The following is a 23,364-nucleotide window of genomic DNA, read 5'->3' on the forward strand; positions in this document are numbered from 1 at the left end:
GGAGCTAAAGAAAATCAGACTCCCATTTACTCTTCTACACTTGCCAGTACAGAGAACTCCTATACTCCAGGCCTGCAGCAGTTTCCGGTTTCCATTCCACCTTAGGTCTTAATTCATTCAGTGAAGTTACTCGGACAAGAGGTGTAATTTTCTCCATCCTTACTATAGACAGTGGCTAATTAAAAGGCACTGGTAAAACTGGCAGAAACCCACCTGCTTTTGAGGGTTGAATGCTCAGTCCTGGATTATAGGGGGTGGGAATAAAGTCCTCCAATAAAAGGGTTCTCTTTCTTTGAAAGGTGAGGAAATCACTGGTCACCTCATGAGTTTTCTTTGATTTAGCATCTTTAAATGTAAACATAAAACCATCGTAACACTTTTTTTATATATTTATATCTTACTTTTAAAATAAACGTTGTCAAAACATACTTCTAATTTCTTCCCGTACAATAAACCAAGATCGCGGCCTCCTTGTGTGTCTGTGTGTGTTTTGTTTTGTTTTTTTCTCTCTTCCTTCAGTCTGATTCTCTCTCGTTTTGCGGCAACTCACTAGTGGACATTCAGATGTGTTGGGTCATGTAAACATGTCTCCCTGCGTGCCGAGGCCTCCCCCTGTGTCCCGTCTCATGTCCCCCAAAACGGCGCGGCCTCGCTGTCCCGTTTCGGTCACGCGGGGCCGAGGGAGGCTCAGCGCGAGGAGCAGGCAGCCGCGACGAGGTCAGAGCGACGTGGGTAGCGCTGGCCGCTGCACCGCCGCCCACGTCCGTGCCGGAGCACAGCCTCTTTTCGTCGGCTCGGCGAGTCTCTTTTTTTTTTTTTGCGTCAGTCTCGGCATGGCCTAGTTCTCGTTACAGTTCTGGGATAAGCTCGGTACTGTCTGTATAAATATGTGGGATGCTGTGAAATGACTTTGTAAGATTTGTAATAGTGTCTCTCTGATACAGGTTCGCACTTCTGCCAAGTGGAGATGTAGAGTGTAGGCACAATTTTCTGCGTTCCATTCACTGTTGTGTTCTTGGGCACTGGTTGTAAAAGGAGGGGGGGGGGGGGGGGGGGGGCGGCGGACTGGGGTTACTGTGGTGGCGGTGATTTAGCTTGGGTTTCGAGAAAGGCTTACTGGGTTCAGTGCCACTGGGACCCCCACCAGGATTTTGGGGACTGGGTGGAGCTGGGTTTCGACGGAGATGCATTGGAGATCCACTGGGCAGGCGTTCAGAACCTCGTTGGGGTCTACTGAAAAACAAGGACAGTGGATGTGAAGGTGAGGCACCAGGACAAACAGGGGGACAGCCACACAGTGCTATCATGCATGGGAGCTGCATGTACTGTTTGGCTACAACAGACTGTAGGAACAGTTCATGCAGATGGACACTGTACTCTAAGAAAGGCAACCTGCTACACATCAGTTGTATCTGGGACAGTCCTGATTGAAAGGTAGCATCTGTAGAAACTGCTGTAAATTGACTGCTGCCATAAATCAAAGCGCGATTCAGGATCGGGACAGTGTGGTTCTCATTTCATAAGCCATTAATACAAGCAAAAAAGTAAGATTGACTGAGATAAGCACTGTCAATGAAAGCACTAGAGAAAAAATACATTTTTTCCTGCTGCATAATCTTGAAGTAGTTTGAATCGATCACACTGATTCATGCCACTTCTCCATAATTCCAAGTATGTTTTTTATATATGATATCAGAGCTATGCATGCACAGCTATGCACAGCATACCTCAGAAATTATACACTTTTATTTAGAAGAAGTGGAAAACAGGTAAGAATTATGTAAAAAATGCCTTTTGCTAAAAGGATCTTATTTTAGCGCTATGAAAGCTCTGCACTGTGAACTTCACAGATTAGCTAAAATAAAACCAATAGACAGAAGCAAAAGGGGTTTTCCCCAGTGAAAAATGTCAAAAAAATACAATGTAAATATAAATCTATTTCTTCCCTTTCTTTCAGCAGTTAACACTTACAATACAGCTCTACAAGAAACACATTTGAATGCATTTTACAATGTTTATACAATTTATTATTAAAATGTAAAAAACAACTTACTTTTCTATGGGCAATGGTTACATCTGTGAAACAAACATGTTGCTATTCAGTTCATCTATTGATAATTGGGAAATCTACAGTGAAAGAGACTTCATATTACAATATGTCTAAAAATATAGTATCTATTTATATATCTAAAAACATAGACATAATATCAATCACTGAAATGAGAACTGCAAAGCTTTCAAAAACAAGCACATTACAAGGCAATAGAAGAGGGAACAGGAATCCAAGCTAAAAATAGAATACTGTTTATTAAAAAGTATTCTATTTCTACGTGTTCACAATTATGTGTTCATAAGGACTTTATCCACTTAACTGTATAAGGTATTATACACACAACAAATACACACCTTTCCCATTAGACACCACAGACAGAGAGAGTATAACACTCTGTGCCCTAGAAGGATGAAGTCAATGGGGTTTTAAGTAGGATCTCTGCCTACCTCACAATAAAGCAATGATGTCATTTACCCTTAAATAGGCAAAAATGAACATATTTGCTGAACAAAGTTAAAAGGTATATATGAAGGAACACAGAAAATAATAAAAAAATATATTTCACCCCAGCTTCAGCTGAAAGCAAAGAGCTGGCTGTAACTAAGAGATATTTCACAGCATTTTAACACACAACAGAAGAGTGACAGACTCACAGAGGGACTCTAGCGCTTAATTAAGACTCGCCAACCCGGTCCAACAATGTAAAAATTCAGCATTTTTTACAGATTGTACAACAATCTCATGAGTAATGGACTGCTAAAGATTACTTTCATACCAGCAAATTTGGTCTGCCTTGACTGCATGATTGAATTTTACTTTCAGAAGTCAACATGAGATTAAGAGAGAGCTTCTGATACAAACTTTGGTGTCCCCAGGGACCTGGATTGGAGAGCCTGTAGCTAAAACAAAATGAAGCCAAATGAAGGGGCAAACCTGATTGGAGGCCGCAGTGTCAGCAAAAGGGACATTGGTGACGGGGGTCGTGGCCGACGTAACAGCGGAAGGCGTGGCACCGTGCATCATGGGAACTTTTTTCAGGAGAGGCGGGCAAAAGACAGGGAGGGGTGGTGGGCGGAGGGGAAGGGGGAAACGTTATGGCAACCATGGCAACATGTGGCGGAGGAAGGGGTGTGGCAACAAGTAATGTGACACCACCAGGATGAGGGTTTTGACCCGGACGAAGGCGTGCAAACAAAATAAAAAATACATTACTATATTTGACAATAAAAACCAAGAAAATGACATGAAAAATAAATTTAACAAAAGAGAAGACAAATTTTACAAGAATAATTAATTATGATTAAAATGATATACACTGAAAGTATTTGGAACAATTTAAAGGTAAACAGTCAGAATGAAGTATCTGACAAGTAAGTCTTTTTGTGGAACATGTGCAAGGCAAAGAAAAACAAAAATGAATGACTGAGAACAATATAAACATCATCAAAATGATGTAAAAACTGACAGAAAAAAAACGAAAAACTGTTGCTTTTCTGTCATCAACAAAGACGAACAAAAGATATATATAATACAGATGTATCTATATATATGGCTAAATACAGATGTGTACATAAGTATACCTACTGTATATATACATATGGTGTAATATACAAACAAAAATATATGTACACACTCAAAAAATACATACATGAAGACACACACACACACACACGATGGCAACCACTCTAACTCCCACTCAAACAGACATCGGATTCTGAGGGTCTGAGGGGCTGGAGAACTTGTTGAGCTCATCTGGGTCAGGGCTAAGAGTAGGGGATTCACACAGTTCACACTGATAGTGTGGCTGAGTCTCACCGCAGAGCACAGAGAGCCCAGTCTCTTTGTCTCGTGGCTACTGTTGGTTGGGGGGGGGGGGTGTGCTGGGGGCGGGGGTGGGCAGGCCAGGCGGAGGTCCGAGAAAATGAGGAGCAGATCTGAGGAGAAGACACCTTGGGTTCTCCCGCGGGTAAGGCTGTTCTAAGGGACGGAGGAGCGTGTGGTGTTTGGGGTGAGAGGACGGACCTGTGGTTTCTCCTCACCGGTAATGCTGGGCACTGACAGAGAGCGGCTGTGGGGGTGCCTGCAGCTGCTCCAGTCCCGCCTCTCCCAGCGGCCCTCCGCCAACAGTGGGGCCGGGGGTTTGAAAAGCCCTACAACAGATGGGGGGGTATGGAAGAAGGAGGGGGGGGGGGGAGCACAGTCAGAGGAGGGGCTCGGTCCTGCTGTTCACCCTTACTGAGCCTCGCAGCTTTGGCCTGCGTCGGCTTGACCCGCGCCATCTTTTATCTGCCCTGGTCGGAATACATACACGCGCGCACGTCTGAATGCACACACATACACGCAGCACGACGAACAGTCAGCGGCAGTCGCACACAGGAGACACTGTGGGTGAGGATCGGGACACGGGCGCCATGTGTAAGCAGACGGGAGGCAGGCGGGAGGAGCGCCAGGGCTGTGTCGAGGCTCTGCTGCAGCGCACAGCGGTGTGGCTGACCCTGCGGCGTCTGGCCGCCAGGCACCACCGGCGGGAGAGCATCATTCACGCTCTGCATTCACAGAGCCCAGCACCCTGCTAGCGTTGCTGTGAAATGCCTGCTCACAGTGTGCCCAGATCTATAGGCCAAACCTCGTGACCTGCAGCGCTGTGCAAAATATCTCTGGTGACAGCTCCGCTTTCTCGTACTACAAAGGGGCAAATGTTTGCTGATATACAAATAGTTACTAATCTCTGAGACAAATTTGTAGTCTTGGCTGAGACAAGGGTAAATAATAATGTGACCTCACAGGAATAGGTGATCTGTGCTATCCTGTTTCACTGAGTTTTGCTTCAATGTTGAATTCCCTGCTTGCTATTTTCATATCTGCCATGCACTCGAGCGTAAATCTCTTGATAAGGATACTTCTCTAAATCAGTTCAGATTTTTTTGGATGACCCTTTTTTCCATGCAGAAGCTTGACAGAAATCTAAAACACTGAGTAAAATACCCGCACCTACAATGCCTACAATTCCTCTCCGCTGTGAAGGGCTCTTTAAAAGTCTTCTCCTCGACCCCTGGCCTGCGCTTGTTTTCAAAGGCTCAGCAGCTACTTCGAGGGAAACCTGACACCTGCTCGCTCACTTCCTGTGTCCTGTCACAGAGCCAAGACACGGCCCCCGCGCCCTCAGGGCCGCACGCAGCGAGGAGGGAGGACCTACCAACGCCGGCAGAGGGCGCCATGCACAGGACAGAGCCTGCCACGTCATGCAGAGACAGGAGAGTGCGGGTTTTGATTGGTTCGAAAGGGCCGACATCAAGACAAAACAAAAAACAACACAGCGGTTAGTGCAAGTCAGAAAACAGTCACATACAGCAGCAATGGCAATATCAGCGATCCCCAGACAGAAACACATAGCACATCAAAGACGCCAGGTCACTGTGGATGATGGTGCAGGCTGGACTCCTGGGTCAGCCAATTCTTTCAAAGGAGGAATAAGAGCAGGTGAAAATGAAAGTGTTTCTCCTGCAGTAATCTGCATGTTGCTCATTACTGTACCTGCAGAGCAGATATATCGTTCCCTTGTGACCAGGGCTAGGGGTCCTGAGACTCCTTAATATTACTTATGTAATAGCCCATGCTTGCAATGTGAAGAGTGGGAGCACTCTAAAGCAGGGTTGAATAATTCTATGCGACTTGTCCAAAAGGGAGACAATGCCTTCTTTACTCCTTCTGAACTAACAAAGAATAGAAACAAAATGCATAGCCCTGAGGAGTACTGATCTGCTAGACAACAATTACAGTGACATTAAACAGTCCTTGATGTTATGGTACATCAACACACAAGAGAGAGCAGGGACAGGGACAGGAACGTCAACAGCACAGACCTCTATACGAGTGCAACATCAGCATGAGAGAACTCATTACGTGACAAAATGCAAAAACGCAGAGTACACAGACACTCTGATGTGACACTGATGTTAATGTGCGACACACATGCAAAGACTACGTGAGGACATCAGATGAAAAGGGTGGAGAAAGAGAGAGAAAGAAAAGAAGAGTCCAACAGCTGGAGGCCCCATCACACACACACACACACACACACACACGCGCGCATTCACGCATTGCAAGCACATGCACGCACACACACACACGTACGCACGCACAGACACACGCACACACACACACGCACACACACACACACGCACGCACGCACGCACGCACGCACAGAGGATGTGTGAATACACAGAGGGGGTCTGACACAGAAGTTAGCTGGTAGCACTGCCACCTACCTGATCCTCTTCCGAGGCCGTGGATCCCACAATGCCGGGTGATGCTTGTGTCCCCTTAGTCTAATATACAACTACCAAACACCTTCAGGCATTTCATATGCTGTATTTTCTCGCACAGTGTGTGTGCTTGCACTGGCATTGGCTACTTGGCCAGTCACCTCATAGAAATGCACTGTGTGATTTTATGTGTCACGGCCCCTCCCTCCTTAGCTCTTCCTCTATTGCCTGACTCACCTGTGGGGATGAAGGCTGGCTGCTGGAGCTGCATGTTGGCCAGAGCCTGCTGGTAGTGGAACATGCTGGGGTTGAAGACCGTGGTGGCGGCTCCGTTGGTCTTCTCCAGGGCGGGTCTCTTTGGTAGCGCCTGCAGCGCCCCTGGAGGCAGGGCCTGTGGGCGACAGAGCAATAGAGAGACACCACTGTGAACAGTGGGACCAGCGCAGACACACACTCAAACAGAGAGAGACCACTGTGAAAGACCCACCAATTCACACACATTTAAGCAGAGAGACCACTGTGAAAGACTGACCAACTAACACACACTCAAACAGAACAGGCCAAAAGAGTGAAAGAGTCCAACACAATCACTGCTAATTCCAGAGAACAATTATGAAATGTAGGTCCTGTGTGTAACTGCAACAGGACATTCTCTAAAATGATCTCCATTACTACTGGGCAAAATCTTATTGCAGCTGAACCCTTTTTACAGCAACCCTCTCTTTCTCATATTTATAATTTTCAAAATGAAGGATGTTCTGGTTAATTACTTAAACACTGTTCATGAATCCTATTTACAATCTATTTTTCATAACTAAAACGAGAAGATGAGACTAAAGATGAGAAATGACACATTTTTGTGGGCTACATTGGGTTCCAGATCCTTTAAGTCCTTGAATTTACTTCATACTCACATAATGTTCACTAAATTTTGAGAAGCCACTGTTGAATCTGGGAATGGTGCAGTATTTTCCTAGAATGCATATCCTGACTATCATGTTACATTCTGTTCCTCCTTTTGTTTCAGTGGCCTAGCAAACAAAAACCACATTACCCCGTAGCCCAGTGCCATTAGACAAAGCAAACAGAATTGAAATACAACATCAAACTGCCATGACTCAGGCTCAGGAAGTAAACACTTTTAAGTTTTCCATAGGAGTCAAAACTCTGGGTTATCTTTTACTTTTTAACAGTACCAGATTGTCAATTTCTCATGCTACGCCACAGACCTCCAGCTACTTCCTTCCTCTTCTCAGAGCAAGACCATTTAACATTCGGTTATAAAGGTTAAATGTTTGATTCATATACTCATTCAAGGAACTATATTTCCCTAGTGAAAATTAATGTAGACCACAACACACTGTAGAACATTTTGATTCTCTCTCCTTGAACGTACAGAGTTATGACATTACAGACTGCGGGTGTGTTAGGAAAAGAGCAGATTGCTGAGCCAGTAGATTTAAGCCATGAATTGAATCCATGGAAAATAAAGCTTTCTCTGACATCAGCATGCTACTGTTATTCCTTGCTGGCTGCTAGCTGCTGATCAATGGCAGACATTATAGGGAGCATGAAATATATATTTAGCTACACAGCTAAAAGTTACATATTAAATAATAGATGGATTTTGATGTTCTGCCAGTGGCTGTGGTATCTATGACATTGCCACATACTTGGGGGGTTAGAACAAAAGCCAGAACACTGAACTTTAAATAAGATAAAGAGTTTAACTTGGCTAGAATACAAAATTATCCTTCTGACTAAAACTTAGTTCCTTAACTTAAACATATTATGAGTGCATTTTAAACTAAGTCAGAACTATATCTTAACAAATATAACAACCAAGAACACATATTTTTACATTACATTCATTTAACAGACTTTCTCACCCAGAGCAACCTCCAGCACAAGAAAACAGAAGTGTTTCCATCCAAGTTAAATGAGAAACAGTGTTAGATCAGGCTAACAACACTCCCAGACCACTGGAGCAGAACACCATTCAGGCTAATATGAAACTAGATAGCCTTGAAAACAAAGGTAAGTCAAGTGCATACAATATTATATACCTCAATGTCACTAGATCACAATATTCATAACACATTGCAATACTACAAGTAAATAAGCGGCAAGTACAAGTAATAGAAGGTGCTAGGGGGTGGGGACTGAGATGCAGTCTCGAAGTGAGGTAAGGACGGGTGTGACCTGACTGCATTTAGGACGTTTAGAACACATTAATGTGTTAAAAACGAAAATGGTCTTACAAAGGATGGGATGCAAGGGATGCCTGAAAATTGTGTAGCAAAGGCTCATATTTTGTTTGCCAAAGAATGAGTTGTCTTTAGTCTTTTTTGATTTAAGAAGTTAACAAAGTAAGTTCATATAAGCACCCACAAAATGGCTCTTGAAAATAAATTTGTGGGTCCCCTCCTTTTTTAAACTCCTATGATAAGATTGTTTATTTCAGTTTTATGTCATCAAATTGTCATGTTCCTATTTATTTACTTATGGTTATGCCATTTTAAACTTCTTCTTAGCGCCATCAGATCATCTACAATCTGCTCAGCTAAGTAACAGTTAAAATGACTGAACCAGTTGGTTCTGAGTCAGTTATGAAATCAGTCGGTTTCACCAGTTTTACCTGCTTTTTGCTACCTCTCAAAGGAGAGGACAGCTAATTATGTCTATGTAAAACCTGCACCTCTGACATTACTTGTGAAATCCCGGACAGCCTGACTGACTAAACAGAATTTTCCAAAGATGTAAACAGCTGATCATCTAAATCAGGAACGCCAGCGATGCATTATGGGGAAGTGAGGAGGACAGAACATGGAAGGACCATGAGGATAAAACACAAAGCAAACGCAGCATGTATGAACGACAATGCTTACTGCTCACACAAAAAAATAGACCAAATGGCCAAAAAAATGCACAAAACAAATATCGCTAAACACAGCTACATGGGAATAGCACAAAACAAACACAGATAATTTAACATAACTAGTACTACCCAAATGTATATCTACATCTTTTCAACTCTGAATTGAAATACTTCACTCCAGCTATCCCAGCAATCAGACATTTTACCAGAAATCCTCAAGACAATGAACAGTTATATCTCAAATGAGCGGTAACCATATACCTACAACTGTCATAAATGTGGAGTGTGAGTAATGCTCTCTCACACAGCCGTAGGTACACTCACGCCTGCCTTTGGCAGGGCATTCCATATCTGCGGGAGACTGTGCCTTGACAATAAAGCAACAATGTGATAATGAATTACAAAGAGAGAGAGAGAGGGAGAGAGAGGCGGAGACATGACCTTGTTCACAGATAGCGATTTCACCTCGGAGAATTTGCCTACAGGAAGTATCAGACCCAGCCAGAGATAAGGATGCAAAGGAGGCCCTTGATGCGTGGCTGTGAGCGGAGATACACTGTGATGTCGAAGATGGAGGAGTGATCACATGCGCTCTTGCTACACTGAGGCTCAAGATGACAGCGGCTGGTGAACAAACACTTACAGCTCTCCATCTCTCACTCTCTCAAGTCCCTCAGAATAGAATTAAATTCATACCAAGAAGCAACCCGTGACTGCAATAACTCCTCTCACCTATTTATTTTCAGCAACAGAGACAAATAAGCTGTGGAGAATATAAAGGAAAGAACTATCTGTTACACAAGGCCTTCAAACTCAAGGCAATACCTGTAGTCCTTCGCTTTTGGTAGGGAATTAAATAAAGTGTTACATCTCATAGGGTCTATGCAATTAGTTCAGCAGCTACTCAACTAATCATGTGTAAAAATAAATTAACACCATGTTGGAAATGAAGAATGTGCTCCTCTCTTAAATTTGTCACTCAGACGATGAAATGCATTTGCATACAAAAAAAGAACAATGCATAAAAACTGATGCATATAATCATAACCTACCTGGCCAGCTGACTCACTACAAGAAAGCTCTTAAATAACCGTTTGAGTACAAATGGGTTTGATTGGAAAGCTGATAAACCACTGATCCAAAGCTCTCTCTGTATTTGTGCTCTCTCTTTCTCTCACACACCCCCTCCCTTTCTGCTGTCCCTACATGTCTCTGTGCTTTCGTTGGCAGCCAGTCAGCTCTCTTGTTCAGTAGATGCCACTGACTTCAGCCAGCTCCATTGGCCTCAACATACAGCAGGACAAAGGGGCCCTCCAAACATAGGAGACACTGCATTATTCAACACCCTCACAAAAATCCCCCCCACACGCTACAAAGGACTAAAACACAAGTAAATAAACACTGACGTGAAAGACAGACAAGAGACCTATAGGCAATCTTCAGATTAATTATTAACCAGGCCAAACAAGAGTGGATGGGCTCTGAACTGGCTGTAGAGCCATGATGCGAAAGTTTAATTAGCTCTCAACGTGTGAATTAGTCGGTGGCAGAGTCCCACCTGTCCTCCAGGCATCGCAGATCAGGAAACATATTAGCATTAAAGGTCAAGATAAGAAATTTAATCAAACAGCAGATCGAATTATTAATGATTCCATTTCCCCGGCTCTCTGAGAATGTTTGCCATTTCTCTGTTTTTATTACATTTTGGAGCGCGACCTTGAGTTACTTCAAAAAGGGGGAGCGAATCGAATGAAAAAAAAAAGGCAAAGATGCCAAACGCCGCTTTTGGACTCAGCGCTGGGGCCTCCCATGTCTCCGCCGTCTGTGTCTTTTTGGGTTTTTTTGTTTTTCATCAATGTAGCATTCTTAAATCTGCCGGCTGCTCCTACTGACAGAACGCGGGAGGCCCGCGGTGCGGGTGCGGGTGTGGCCGGGCCCGTGGGCGTGGGCGGGGCCTCGGGTGGGGGGCCTCTGACTCACCATGGCGGCCGCGGCGGCTGCATTCTGGCTGGCCTGGTGCTGCGCCGCCTTGATCTTGGCCTGCAGGTGGGCGGGCGGGTGGAAGTACTTGCACTTGTCCCGGGAGCAGCGGCCCTTGATGTAGTCCATGCAGACGATGACCGAGTTCTCGCTGCCGTCCACCATGGCAGCCTCCTGAGGGTGCGCGTAGCGGCAGTCGTTCTCCCCGCGCGTGCAGTTGCCCCGCTGGAACTCCCGGCACACCTGGGTTGGCAGGAAAACCGGTATTACGATTCACTGCCGCACAGACGCAGGACAGTGGGTAAACACACAGACGACAAGACAGAGCTGCACAGGGCTATGATGTAGTATGGCACTGGATCTCACAAGGCGAGCCCCTTCTGCACTGCTTCCACAGGGCTCAGGTCTACTATTTCATTCATACCCTTTTAGGTCTATTTAATCTTATACCACGCACAGGCTTCATGTTTTTCATTCTGTAAACACCACAGAGCTGTTTATCTGGGGGCGCATGTGCATCGCCAGGCACAACTAACCCCCCTAGACCACTGTCAGCCGCATACACACAGAGACCCCAGGGGGAGTTGTCAGAAATTTAATGATGCCAGCTCCTAATGCTGCACTAATTAGAAAAACAGATCAGCCCATCCGCAGAGCAGCACAACCAGTGTGGAACAAAAAGTGCCCTAGCAGAAAGATCACCTGTTCCACGTGCATTCTGTTTAGGACCTTATTGTACCCACCATTCTGTATATTGCTTTGTTTGGCAAAACGGTGGCCAAAACATGCTTTTATTTCAGTGACAAATTAAAGGTGATTAGGCCCTCAGTTTATGCACACATTCTGTATTGATTGCCACGTAAAAATAATTCAGGTTAAGAAAAATTATACTAATCAGGAATGGGGGACGAGATGTGGCATCAATGTTGCTATAAAATGCAACACTGCACATATGCTGCTCGCTAACCATGACAGAGCACCAGAAACACAGGCGCTTCCAAGGAAACGGAGGCAGCACAGCCCTGTCAGGAATAAGCACGCAGACAGACAGACGGAGGCGCGGCGAGGGTCAGTACCTCCAGCTTGTCGGTGCGCAGGTGTTTCTGCGCGGGGTTACTGCCGCCCACGGCGAGGGTGGTGGGGCTCCCCGGGACCAGCACGGGGGCGCTGGGCAGCAGCTCCGGAACCAGGCCCATCCCCGGATTCATGTGGCTCAGGTACGGGCTGAAAGCCATGCTGGGGCTGGTGGCCAGGGAAGGCGTGACTGGGAACGTCGTCTGGGAGGGACGGTGGGAAAGATGGGAGGGGGAGAGAATAAGCATGGTTCACGCTCCCTGTTATTGTACACGACTGTAATCCAGGCCCTTAAGCTGTCACTTCTAGTTAAATGGATGTATAACCTTGCTCTCTAACACACTTCCTCCCTTAGCTCCCCTCCCCCAGCTCACTATGGGCTGCAGCTGTGCTCCCGGCAGCATAAACTGCATCTGCTGAGCCAACATGGCGGCGGCCGTCTTCTGCTGGATCAGGTTGTTGCGGCCGTTGATCTCCAGCTGTGTTTTCAGGTGGGGCGGGGGGTGCAAGTACTTGCAGTTCTCACGTGTGCAGCGCCCCTAAGAGAACGAGGGAGAGGGAGAGGGCTGCTTTAATCACTGTTTCCTTTGCAAGATGCTGTTAACCCGAGAGCGAAGCCTTAATGATAACACCTGGATAGTGCATTGTCATCCGGCAATTATGTGGAGCTTTCAGGACAGAAACGTGAGAGGAAACGCAGTAAAGATGAATGGAGACGGGAGAGCGAGATTATGAGACTATCGGCTCAGTCACAGGGACACATACCCCGAGAGCATGAAAGAGAAAAGAAAATGGAGAGAGAGAAAGAGAAGAGGCAATCTGAGTCATGCAATGACAATATGACTAAACCTTGTGACAAACCATTCCATACCTCCATGACCTGCACTGCTAAAATAATTGCCTGGAGTGTTTCACTGGCCAGCAGCTGTATTCTAAGCTTATGAAGTGACACGCGCAAATAAAGGGCATTTCTGATGGGGCTTTGTGTTAGACTGAAACACAACATAAAAGTAGGGTGTTTTCTGATCCAGGTGTCTTTGCCACTCGGCTACTCCCCTGGAACAAAACACCATTTTTCCTCTTAATCTTCCATTATCAATATGTTAGTTTGCATTAGAACACTGATAACCCCTGTACACAGGTCCACAGGTGCAGGGAAGCTCATGCAACAACTCCTTCTGTCCTTGCCAAGCTAGTCTTGTCTATCTGCACATGGAGCAAAACTTGTGACTACCATTTTGCCTCAAAACAGCGCACACGTCTGGATTGGGACAGCCTTACAAAACACCAGTTTTAGGGGACAGTCTTTACTTACAATAGAAGTAATTATAAAGAAGCGATTACAATTACATTATGAGCAATTTCAGCACCCGCTGTGTGGGGTTGGAATTAAATGTTTTCCCACCTTAAATTATACTGTATCTCCCTTCTTGGCCTGCATACGTGCAAAATAAAGCATGGCCTGGATGGCCATAATTGTGTGGATAGACTGCTGCCTACACAATACAGTTATGGGACAGGGAGGCAAGATGGGTCATAGTGTTGCAAGAACTTCCCCCTGCACCCCCCACCCCCATTTTCTGGCATTCCCTCATTTGAAATATTTTACCATGAAACATCATTGTAATGAATCGCTGCTTAGATTTGTGTTGGCAACAAATGAGTAAGGATAAAATAACCAAAAGCTCTCACAGTGAGTGTTCAACATCACACAAAACGGACAACTCAAATTTTGTGCACATTCCACGCCAGCAAGAAACCATACTCTAATTACAGGATGGTGCCAATTGCACAAAGAAGTCCAATCAAATTAATGAACTGGAGACTAAAGGATTTCAAATGCTTACTCATTTGCGGCTAAATCCACTCCATTCCAGATCACAGCCTCAATCATCGGTATCCTGCCAGGCCTCTCAGAGAAAGTACAGGGAATTTCCATAGTTACCAGTCGCCTCCTACATTGCCATTTTTGCCTCCGCAGAAACTCCCTTACGGCACACGGTGATGCTTTAGTGCATTTCAATAGCTCTGCTTTACATCTTCTAATACACATGAGCTACATATCATCTGGAGCACAGCAATAAGGTCTGGTGGTTTATCGCCATATTTTATAGTTCTGTGAATATACTGCTGACCGCCACAGTAGAATGGCCCAGGCAAAACATATTCATACAAGAACTCAAAAAGTCTGCTGACTGAAATGAAATCACAATAACCATAACGGGACACAAGAACAATGCACTGGGCTTAACAGATGAGTATTCTCAGGAACCTGAAAAGGCCAGAGTAGACAAAACAAAGAACAGATCAATACAATACGGTGCTAATGCGAATTATGGACAAAGGACCATACTGTAGATTTCCCAACACGATACAGAAAATCTCGTTTTAATAAATCAAACTATACGTGAGAGAATTGTGACATGCTCTTTAGGGATTTAAGCTACTGAAAACCCTGAACACTCAGTATCATTCTGGTAACTGCGGTAGCTGTAAATCCTGAAAGCAAAGCTGCCCTTCCAGCAGCCTTGAGAAAAAAAATAATAATTCTCTAAGTCCTGTTTAAATACTTTAATTCTAATTTTTGGCAGCTCACTTGGGGGTTGAAATTATGTTTATTTATTTATTTCATCTTAACTTCCACCATATGTTTCCCAAATAATCCTCTTCGTTCACATGACACAGCGGCCAAAGCTGAGAGCAGCCGAGGAGTGGGTGAAAGGGCTTTTAGAACATCAAATGACAGAGTGAACCATGGTCAAGACACTCACGACTGGCGAATGAATAACTCAGTATGGGCGTGCTTTTCCCTCTTTCTGAATTAAGAACAAAGGACAAAGCAAGATGAGATCATTTAAACCAAGACACTGACATACTATCTACCTGTCTTTTGTTGGGGGAAAAAATACACATCTCTGGTCACAGGTCCAGGGGACACAGGACAAAACTGTACATGCTGGAAACAACTTGTCTTGCTGCAAATATTGATGGAACATTTAACCTTAAATCTGACCGTAGAGACTTAACAATAAATCACACATTTTGTAGCCGAAACATTAGAACTGAAAGATGGTGCATGATGCTTTTAGAGGCTGTTCCTCAGATGCTCACAGATGAGCTCAATGGATATACTGTATGTGGATCTATAAATACTACTGTAAATAATACAGAGTATGCTGTCATGCCCCGGTGACTTTCTTAGTTATGTCACCAGGGGTGTCATTACCAGGAAGACACATTGCTTTTTCCCTGCCTTTAAACGGAATTTCAAGTAATGTTTTGAAAAACTGAAGCTTGAAGAACTCACAGCCTTTGTGCTAAGTTCCTTCTACTGTCTGCAAGCTACAAGCTGTCTTCCTGTTGTCTGCTGACTTTCACTGGTGAGACCTGCGCACCTGTTTGGTGTTACCACCATGGAGGGAAGCTATTTCGTTTCCCTCTGTCTTCATGCAGAAGTGCTGATCAGGAAGCAGAAAAAAGTGGTGAAAAGCTCAGCAATAACCTCTCCCTTTTGCCTCTCAGAAAACAGCAGTGTCTGAAAATGTGACCCCAGACAACTGCCTCCTACAATCTTGCTCAGCTGACCACAGCTTTCACACACACACACACACACACACACACACACCCACCCACATATATACACACAAACACACACACACACACACACACACACACACACCCACCCACCCACATATATACACACATACACACACACTCCGAAGGCTGCTCCCTTGCATCATCCAGCCATCTGCTCTGGGAGATACGTCTAATAAACTTCATCTCCCATGAGTCTTTGCCTCTGCAAACTGCTCCACCACCTGCCTGCAACCAGCCCATACATACATACACAAACACGCACACACATACACGCTAAAGGGAAAGAGGCAAAGGAGAGGAGAGACTGTGCTAAACTGACAGAGGAAAGTACAATGGATGAAGCATGATGATTCAACTGAGATGATTCAAAATGTGTTCTAACAGAAAAACTGCTACAGCTTTCATTACTGTAACAGCCTGATTGATTCCACATAAAACAGACTCTGAGGTGGAAAGAGAATCCCAATTTCTCTTATGTAGACAGTGCTGAGAGAGACAGACTGTCAGTCCTGTGGCCTGACTGGGTTATTCCTCTAAGGGGGAAGAGGGTAATGAATGGCTTTAAGTAGCACTGATTGAGTCAGGGATATCCTCCCTGTAGTCATAGAAACGCAGAGAGGCTTCTGGGACGTTCTCCTTCTGCCCTCTGTACTCACTGGAGACAGAGTGATGGAGGTAAAGCAGTGAGGAGGGACAAAGACCTCACACATTTTGGAGGGTTCAGACACTATCACCACACGTACATATCATAAACGTATATAAACGTACATATTCGTACATATTATCAATGCAGGGCAATGTTTTTTTTCTGTTGTTATGAGTAATGCAGAACACACTGTACTAAAAGGAATGAATCAGTTCAGGTCTACTCCACTTCATTGTAGAATCCAAATGCTTTTCGGTGCCTTGTTCAGTTCAGAGTTATGCAATACTGTGCTGTCAGGTTTTCTGACACATTACTGGAGACCTTAGAAGTTTCTGTAGAGGTAAATTAAACCCAGCATAAATTATGTTCATAATTGTCATTTATTACTGTAAATGTAACTTGTATACACACATTAATTCAAATAAGTATACAACAAACGGTAATAACTGCTGATTAGTGAACCACTCAAACACAATTATAATACAAAATGCAGCCACATAATAAAACCACCGTAAGACAGTAAAATACCTCTGTCATAAAGATAAAGCATGCGGGGCCCCTCCACTCAGTCCTACCCACTTAAGGCTTTCATAAACTCCCCGCTTCTTTGTGTCTGGGGTGGTCTTCATGAATGGGGGCTTAGCCGCTAACACTTCAAAATAATTTCAATAAAAAGTCTCTTATGATAAAAGCGATACATATGTCAGCTGCAAGCGCTTCAGTTAATAACAGCCAATGAAGAGGAAGAATAATGACAATGAAACATACACACAAAAAAATGGGAGGCAGTGTTCTGGCTTCAAAACAAGTGGGTGTAGTTCTGCAATTGCTCACACATCAGTCTCGCAAGCCTGGCGCCATGGGGGACATGGCCAGGCTTAGTGATCCTCATACCTGTCCAAGCATCTGCCTGTTTTTGTTTTTAACAAGGTAATTTTTGTAATAGATGATCTGTGAAATAAAAGAAAATGAGGAATCTGATGTAGTCAAAGTGCACTGTTAAAAAGTACTGAGCAATGTGGTTACAGTAGCTATATAAAACTTCCTAATCAGGCTTGCAGCAAGTCCATATAAAAATGAATATATTTAAAATATCTTTTTGAAAGATCAATCAATCAATATATTTAATCAATTTAAAGCATGCTGTTTTGGTATACTGTAAAATATTTCTAATTCATGAATATATTTTAATTGCCCTTTTTGGGCTGAATGACAAATTTCTTAACATATTATAATTATATTTCACATGGGACCAGAAATGGACTGTGATGAGCTGTGTTTGCAACCTTCAAAAGTACAACCTTCGCAAAGATAAGGATATTTATTCAGTTCAATGACACTGATTTCATTGTTCAAGAAGTCCATTTCTCACCTTTACAGAAAAACAGCAACCACTTGTAAGCAGCAAAGATTTAATTACCAAGCAGGCTAACCGCTTCCCTTTAGCACTTTTGGCACACTGCTAGCTATACCTAATTATGGTAAACTGAGCAGTAAACAACAGGCTAGCTAACAATCTAACCAGATTAAAAGGTTTAACTGCCACTGCACATCAAGCCGAGTTGGTGGCACTCAATGTAGCTGTATAGATGTCAAACCAGTTTATACAGACAGATAGCTACGTTTCTGCATACAAACTAACTCCACTCTTGTCGTTCATTGATGGAGGGCAGTACGTACTGTCTCAGGAGTTATCTGCAAAGGCTGCTTTCAAGGCTATGCCCCGTCATGGACATTTATCTCCTGCGTTGCAAGACTAGCTTCAGAGGGCAGATGAGTTGCAGTGCTCAGTCCACTGGCTTGTGAACTGCTTTGAAAGCCGGGTCTGTGAACTGACTGCAGAAAGCCTAGCAGCTACCTTGTGCCATTTCAGCATTTGCCTCACTGCCTTTGACACAATGTCGCTAAGGGCAGTAGGCTGAGGGTGGCGGTAAAATGTCTTTCATGACAGGATTTAGGATCCTGATTTGACAAGTCAGAAGTTCTGAGGTACTGAGGATGTTCAGCTAAAAGGAAAAACACCCCTTCAACTGAAGTGACTTTTGTTAAGTTTTGTTGTCTGCTGTTTTGTTAAGCTTGTAAAGCAGTTTTGTTAAGTTTATCAGTAAGCTAAATGTTACTTTCATTTCTGTGGATAATGCGTTATCACCATACCAGTAAATTCAAGAGTAAATAGAATGGTGATCTTGAAACTCAGTCAAAATCATGTTAGTACTGGTGGAGAACCCTGCAAAAGGAACTTGCTGTTGTTAGACAGAGTGTTTAGCTAATAGCTCCATTTGCTACGCTAGTCCACGACTCCCATTGTTGCTCTTTTTCCTCCCATTAGTGTAAGGACAAGTACTATAAAGCTTAACTCGTCTTTTGCTGTGACAGTTTATACAGTGCTTACTTTACATTCATGTCCATTTGGTGATTGTAATATAAATTAAATTAGCTCATTTACACTGCAAAGCAGGAAACTTAAATATCTACACATGCTAGCACATCCATATAACACAGTGTCTATGTTGTGTAGGACAGAATGCCAAAGCCCCCCAATGCCAACCAAATGCTCCTCCCATGAACTGGTCCTGGCAGACAACCTGAAGTGCAATCAGTCTCAGTGAAGGCCACAAACAAGGTCTCCTGCTTCCTCAGAGTCAGCGAGCATTAGCAGACTGGATCATTTCAAAATATGTCTGCCTGAATAAGCGAGCACTTTAAAGGTTGAACACAAACTGCGATTTCTTTTTTTGGTATAATTCTGTGTCATCTCATAATGCTACACCAAGGGCTAGCTGCCTACGACAGACTTTTATTTTACAATAATAAATAATAAATGAGATTATAATAAATTAGATTGAAATATTTATGCTCTGTGAGTATTCAAATGAATGGAGGAAAGCATAAGAACTAGATTCCATTCCATAAGCACCCACACACACACGCACACATACAGACACGCACATATGCATGTACACACATTCATTTCCTTTCTCCTGGGTCCCTCCCCCACCTTGGCCTTGCCCATCTGAAAGTGTGGGCGGTGAAGTCACTCCACTGCAGGGGCCGGCTCCCACCGATCCAGGCCTCACACACAGCTCGCAGGACATGCGCCGGCCACAAACTGCACTTCAAACCAATGCTCCCAGCCTCTGTGCCACAAAAGGAACGCAGCACCTCTTTAAGCTAAAGGTTAACTGCCTGGAGCAGCCCAACTGCAGAATACTGATGTAAAGAGGACCGCTGAGGAGGGGTGGGGGGGTCTCACTGTGCATCACAAAATGATGACCGCCACAGCTATTAAGGCATGGAAGATGAGAGAAGCATGGGGGGAAGGCAGGGGAGGGGTGACTGAGGGGTGAGCTACACTAAAACAGCTGTTCGGGTGCTGTGAGAGAGAGAAGGCAGAGGCGTGGCCTGGGCCGTGGCTGCCACTGTGGGCCTGTTAACCCTAGCACAACACTGACGACGCTCTTTGACACACGCAGTATACAACAGCGCGGACCCGCTCAGACAGCCACACCTCTGGCTGCTTGGAACTTCACATGCATCACGCTAAACTGTCTCCGCCCATCTCTCTTGGCGGTATTCAACAAAGGTCAAATTCACAACACTTTCACTTTTGCAGCATTCTGCGCATTCGAAAACACGGCCGGACAAACATTGCGCAATCTCTGCAGACATCGACGATAAAAGCAGCTTCCCATTCGCCTTTGGAAATGAATCAGCAGATTTCGTACGGAAGAAGTCAGCATGCTTCGGCGCGCCGGCGAGGGGAGTGTGTGTGCGGAACTCCGCCGCTGGCTGGGCCATTTGTCCCTCCCTGATAAATAACAATCTAAATTAACCTTCAGTCTCCTCGCTTGTATCTACGCAGCGCAAACTCGACCCTGAAGCCTCGGAGCGGCTAGGACGCCCAATCCCGACTGCTCCAACTCTAATTTCTTTCACTTGCGTACAGCATATTCAAATGGACAAATGGTATGCCAGAAAACATGATTTACGATCATACCAGCAGTGGCACTGAGAAAGATGAAAGTATCCAATGGGCTCTCTCGCACTGTTGCTAGGCCCCTCTCCTCTCCTCTACGGAGTACATTATATATATATATATATATAAAACAGAGAGAAATGGCAGAATAATACAATCTAACTCAGTAATGAGGAGACAGCTGGCTGATGCAGACAGAGCCTCCCTTGTCTGTGCATCTCAGTGCTGAGATGGGCAGACGCAGGTTGCCTGGCCGGCTGACGAAGCCCGGGGGGTTCACAATAACAATATTATCTGCCTGCGTCTCCTTGGTGCATTCAGACTGCCTGACTCCTCGAAAAAACTGGCACAGCAGCATATGAACACGCCTAATTTAATGCATTTCATTCATTTTACCGACGCTTGTTTTGCGGACAATCACAGTAAGAGTTCACCGAACACAGATAAATAACAGTGGACGTGTTTTTCGCTGCACTGTTCTGTCGATAGGCTTACTATGGCTACCGAAATTGTTATGACTTCACAATTAAACTTTACCACTGATTCACTGTTCATTCTGTCTTACTGTTATGTATTTATAGGCTATCTATTAACACTGTTGCCCTAATAGGAAGAAAAAAATATCAAGTAAAGTGGTGGTACGTTTAAGGAGTGAAGAGGAAATGGCCGAGAGCATGCTTTGGGGTGTGAGTCTCAGGCCCAATGCAAGGATAGGACTGGCCAAAAACTGTCACTCACACATGTATCCCATGTCACTAATCACACACCAATCTGTTTTTAATTCACAGGAGGATCTTCCATAATTACCCCTCCACAATGAAACTCCATAAGTCATGTCTTTGTCATTTGTAATTCTTAGTGGGATTCTTTCTAACTTCATCAGTGTAACAAAGACATTTAGTATAAGCTGAGTATAAACTGGTCACAGACAACCATTTCATTAACCAACAGGTCATTTGCTTTAATATACTGCAGTCTGCAGCTCCTGATGATTTACAATGCACAACCCGATTGTGTGTATATGTTTCTGTGTGTGTGTGTGCATGATAATGTGTATGTATCTGTGTGTAAGTGTGTGTGTGTGTGTGTGTGTGTGTGTGTGTGTGTGTGTGTGTGTGTGTGTGGGGCCGTAAGCACAGGCACATGCGTGTGTGCGCGTGTGAATGCGCGTGCTTGTGAGACCGCATGCGCCCGAGGCCGGTTACCTTGAGCGAGTCGAAGCAGGCGATGACGCGGCCGTTCTCCACGTGGCAGCTGCGCGAGGGGTGAGCGAACTTGCACTCGGCGTCGGAGCGGGAGCAGGTGCCCCTCTGGAACTCCCGGCACACCTCCAGCGTCAGCCACTTGGTGTCGCGGCCCATGGCCACGTTGACAGCCATAGCAGGTGCTCAGGACTCTCTGGGGACCAACCCAGGGGGAGTAACTAGGCAACTTCAATCCCAGGGTCTATAAAAAAAAAAAAAAAAAAAAGAATTCTACTTTCTTGTCCAACCCAGGGGACCAGGGGAACTGGCCTTTTACTCAAGCAAAATAAACATAAACTGAATTTTAGTATCGAGCAACATATTTTCTACAATAAACCCCTTCCGTCAGCCTCATCTCATGCACAGGGGTTCTTTCTTCTTGGTGGTTTGAAATCCTTGTTCCACCAGTTTATACAAGAATCACCTTGACAAGGTGATGGGCTGAATGGCAAGCAGACTCCCGGCTCTGTCACGGTCATGAGGGACAGGAGAGGGCGGGTCACTGAGGCATGCTGGGAGCAGGGCGGACGGAGACGCTCCCTGATACTACCCCAGGGAAGGAGGGAGGGTATGAGGGAGAAGTACCCAGAGCCTCTACAATTTCACAGCACCCTACTCTCTCCCAACACATCCTTTGTGACTGGGGAACGCTTTGCACATCCAGTCTCGGGCATCCCCTCGGTAACTTTTTCCCTTTCCTCTTACGCTACAGAAACCCGAACCAGTGCGCCACATCCCAGATCACTCAAACAGGTACGCAGGCATGCTACATGCTACAGCGGGGCGAGGGCTGACGGAGGTGCCGATCCGAAACGAAACGCCTGATAAACTACACTCAGTTAAAACACAAAGTGCAAAGACAAATCTGGTTACAGAGCTACGCACAAGCAGGCCTTCTGTCAGGGTGAAAGGCAGTCACAGTGAAGGCCGCACTCCGCGGGTAAACATTTACCACTCACTCACCCGCTGTCCCGCAGGATTCAGAAACCCATCGGGGTGGGGAGGGGGCGGGGGGACGATCAGTCCCGCGGAGTGATGGAGGGGACGGGGGGTGGGGGCGGGGGGCGGCGGTCCAACAGCACTCGGAGTAGGCACTTTGTGCTCCGATCCCAGTCCTCCTCTGTCCCTTCAACTCTCCATTCTTCTCTTCATTTACTTCCGAGCTGCTCTCCTCCCTTCACGGCGGAGTCTGCCATCGGGGGAAAAAAAAGACAGCCTGTAAAAACTGAGAAGTGACAGGAGGGAAAAAAAAACGGGGAGGGGGACAAAAATCAATCACAAAAGACCTTGAAGGACGTCGCTCATTTTCCAGTCGTTTGCGAGGAACCGGCCAGGACGGATGAAAGTTGAAGGGAGGAATACGGATTCATGCATATTTATGACACGAACTGGCGACCAGGGAGGGAGACGGACAGAGAAATGAACTGAAGCAGGAGAGCAGCCGGAGCATGATGAAGAGCAAAGGGAGCAAAGCGAGAGACGGAGGGAGAGAGAGAGAGAAAGGGAGACGGAAAGCGGCGGCCAGACAGACGAAAAGCAGGCAGCACAGCAGCGCGAGGGAAAGGGCAGACTGTGCCTCAGTCTGAGAGAAGGGGAGAGAGAGCACGAGAGAGAGAGAGAGAGAGGGAGGGAAAGAGAGAGAGAGAGAGAG

At 45.2% G+C, this 23,364-nt stretch overlaps 1 protein-coding gene across 9 annotated transcripts; it reads right to left on the minus strand.

Annotated features, from left to right (window-relative positions):
• Positions 1 to 1,054: 1,054 nt before the first annotated feature.
• LOC118774106 (muscleblind-like protein 3) lies at positions 1,055 to 22,742 on the minus strand. 9 transcript variants are annotated; one of them, XM_036523251.1, is made up of 11 exons: positions 22,677 to 22,742; positions 21,675 to 21,915; positions 12,625 to 12,789; positions 12,253 to 12,453; positions 11,177 to 11,419; positions 6,556 to 6,709; positions 5,250 to 5,285; positions 4,093 to 4,203; positions 2,987 to 3,081; positions 2,054 to 2,076; positions 1,151 to 1,233 (listed from the first exon to the last, which is right to left on the minus strand). In XM_036523251.1, exons 2-10 carry the CDS (start codon positions 21,846 to 21,848, stop codon positions 2,071 to 2,073), a joined length of 1,185 nt encoding a protein of 394 aa, XP_036379144.1. In that variant the 5' UTR covers positions 21,849 to 21,915; positions 22,677 to 22,742; the 3' UTR covers positions 1,151 to 1,233; positions 2,054 to 2,070. The 9 variants fall into 9 exon arrangements, with proteins under 9 accessions (XP_036379150.1, XP_036379144.1, XP_036379141.1 ...); XM_036523248.1 differs by having other exon boundaries at positions 2,054 to 2,127; XM_036523253.1 differs by having other exon boundaries at positions 1,153 to 1,230.
• Positions 22,743 to 23,364: the final 622 nt, after the last annotated feature.

Source organism: Megalops cyprinoides, chromosome 3 (assembly GCF_013368585.1).
Source record: "Megalops cyprinoides isolate fMegCyp1 chromosome 3, fMegCyp1.pri, whole genome shotgun sequence".
NCBI classification, from domain to species: Eukaryota; Metazoa; Chordata; class Actinopteri; order Elopiformes; family Megalopidae; genus Megalops; species Megalops cyprinoides.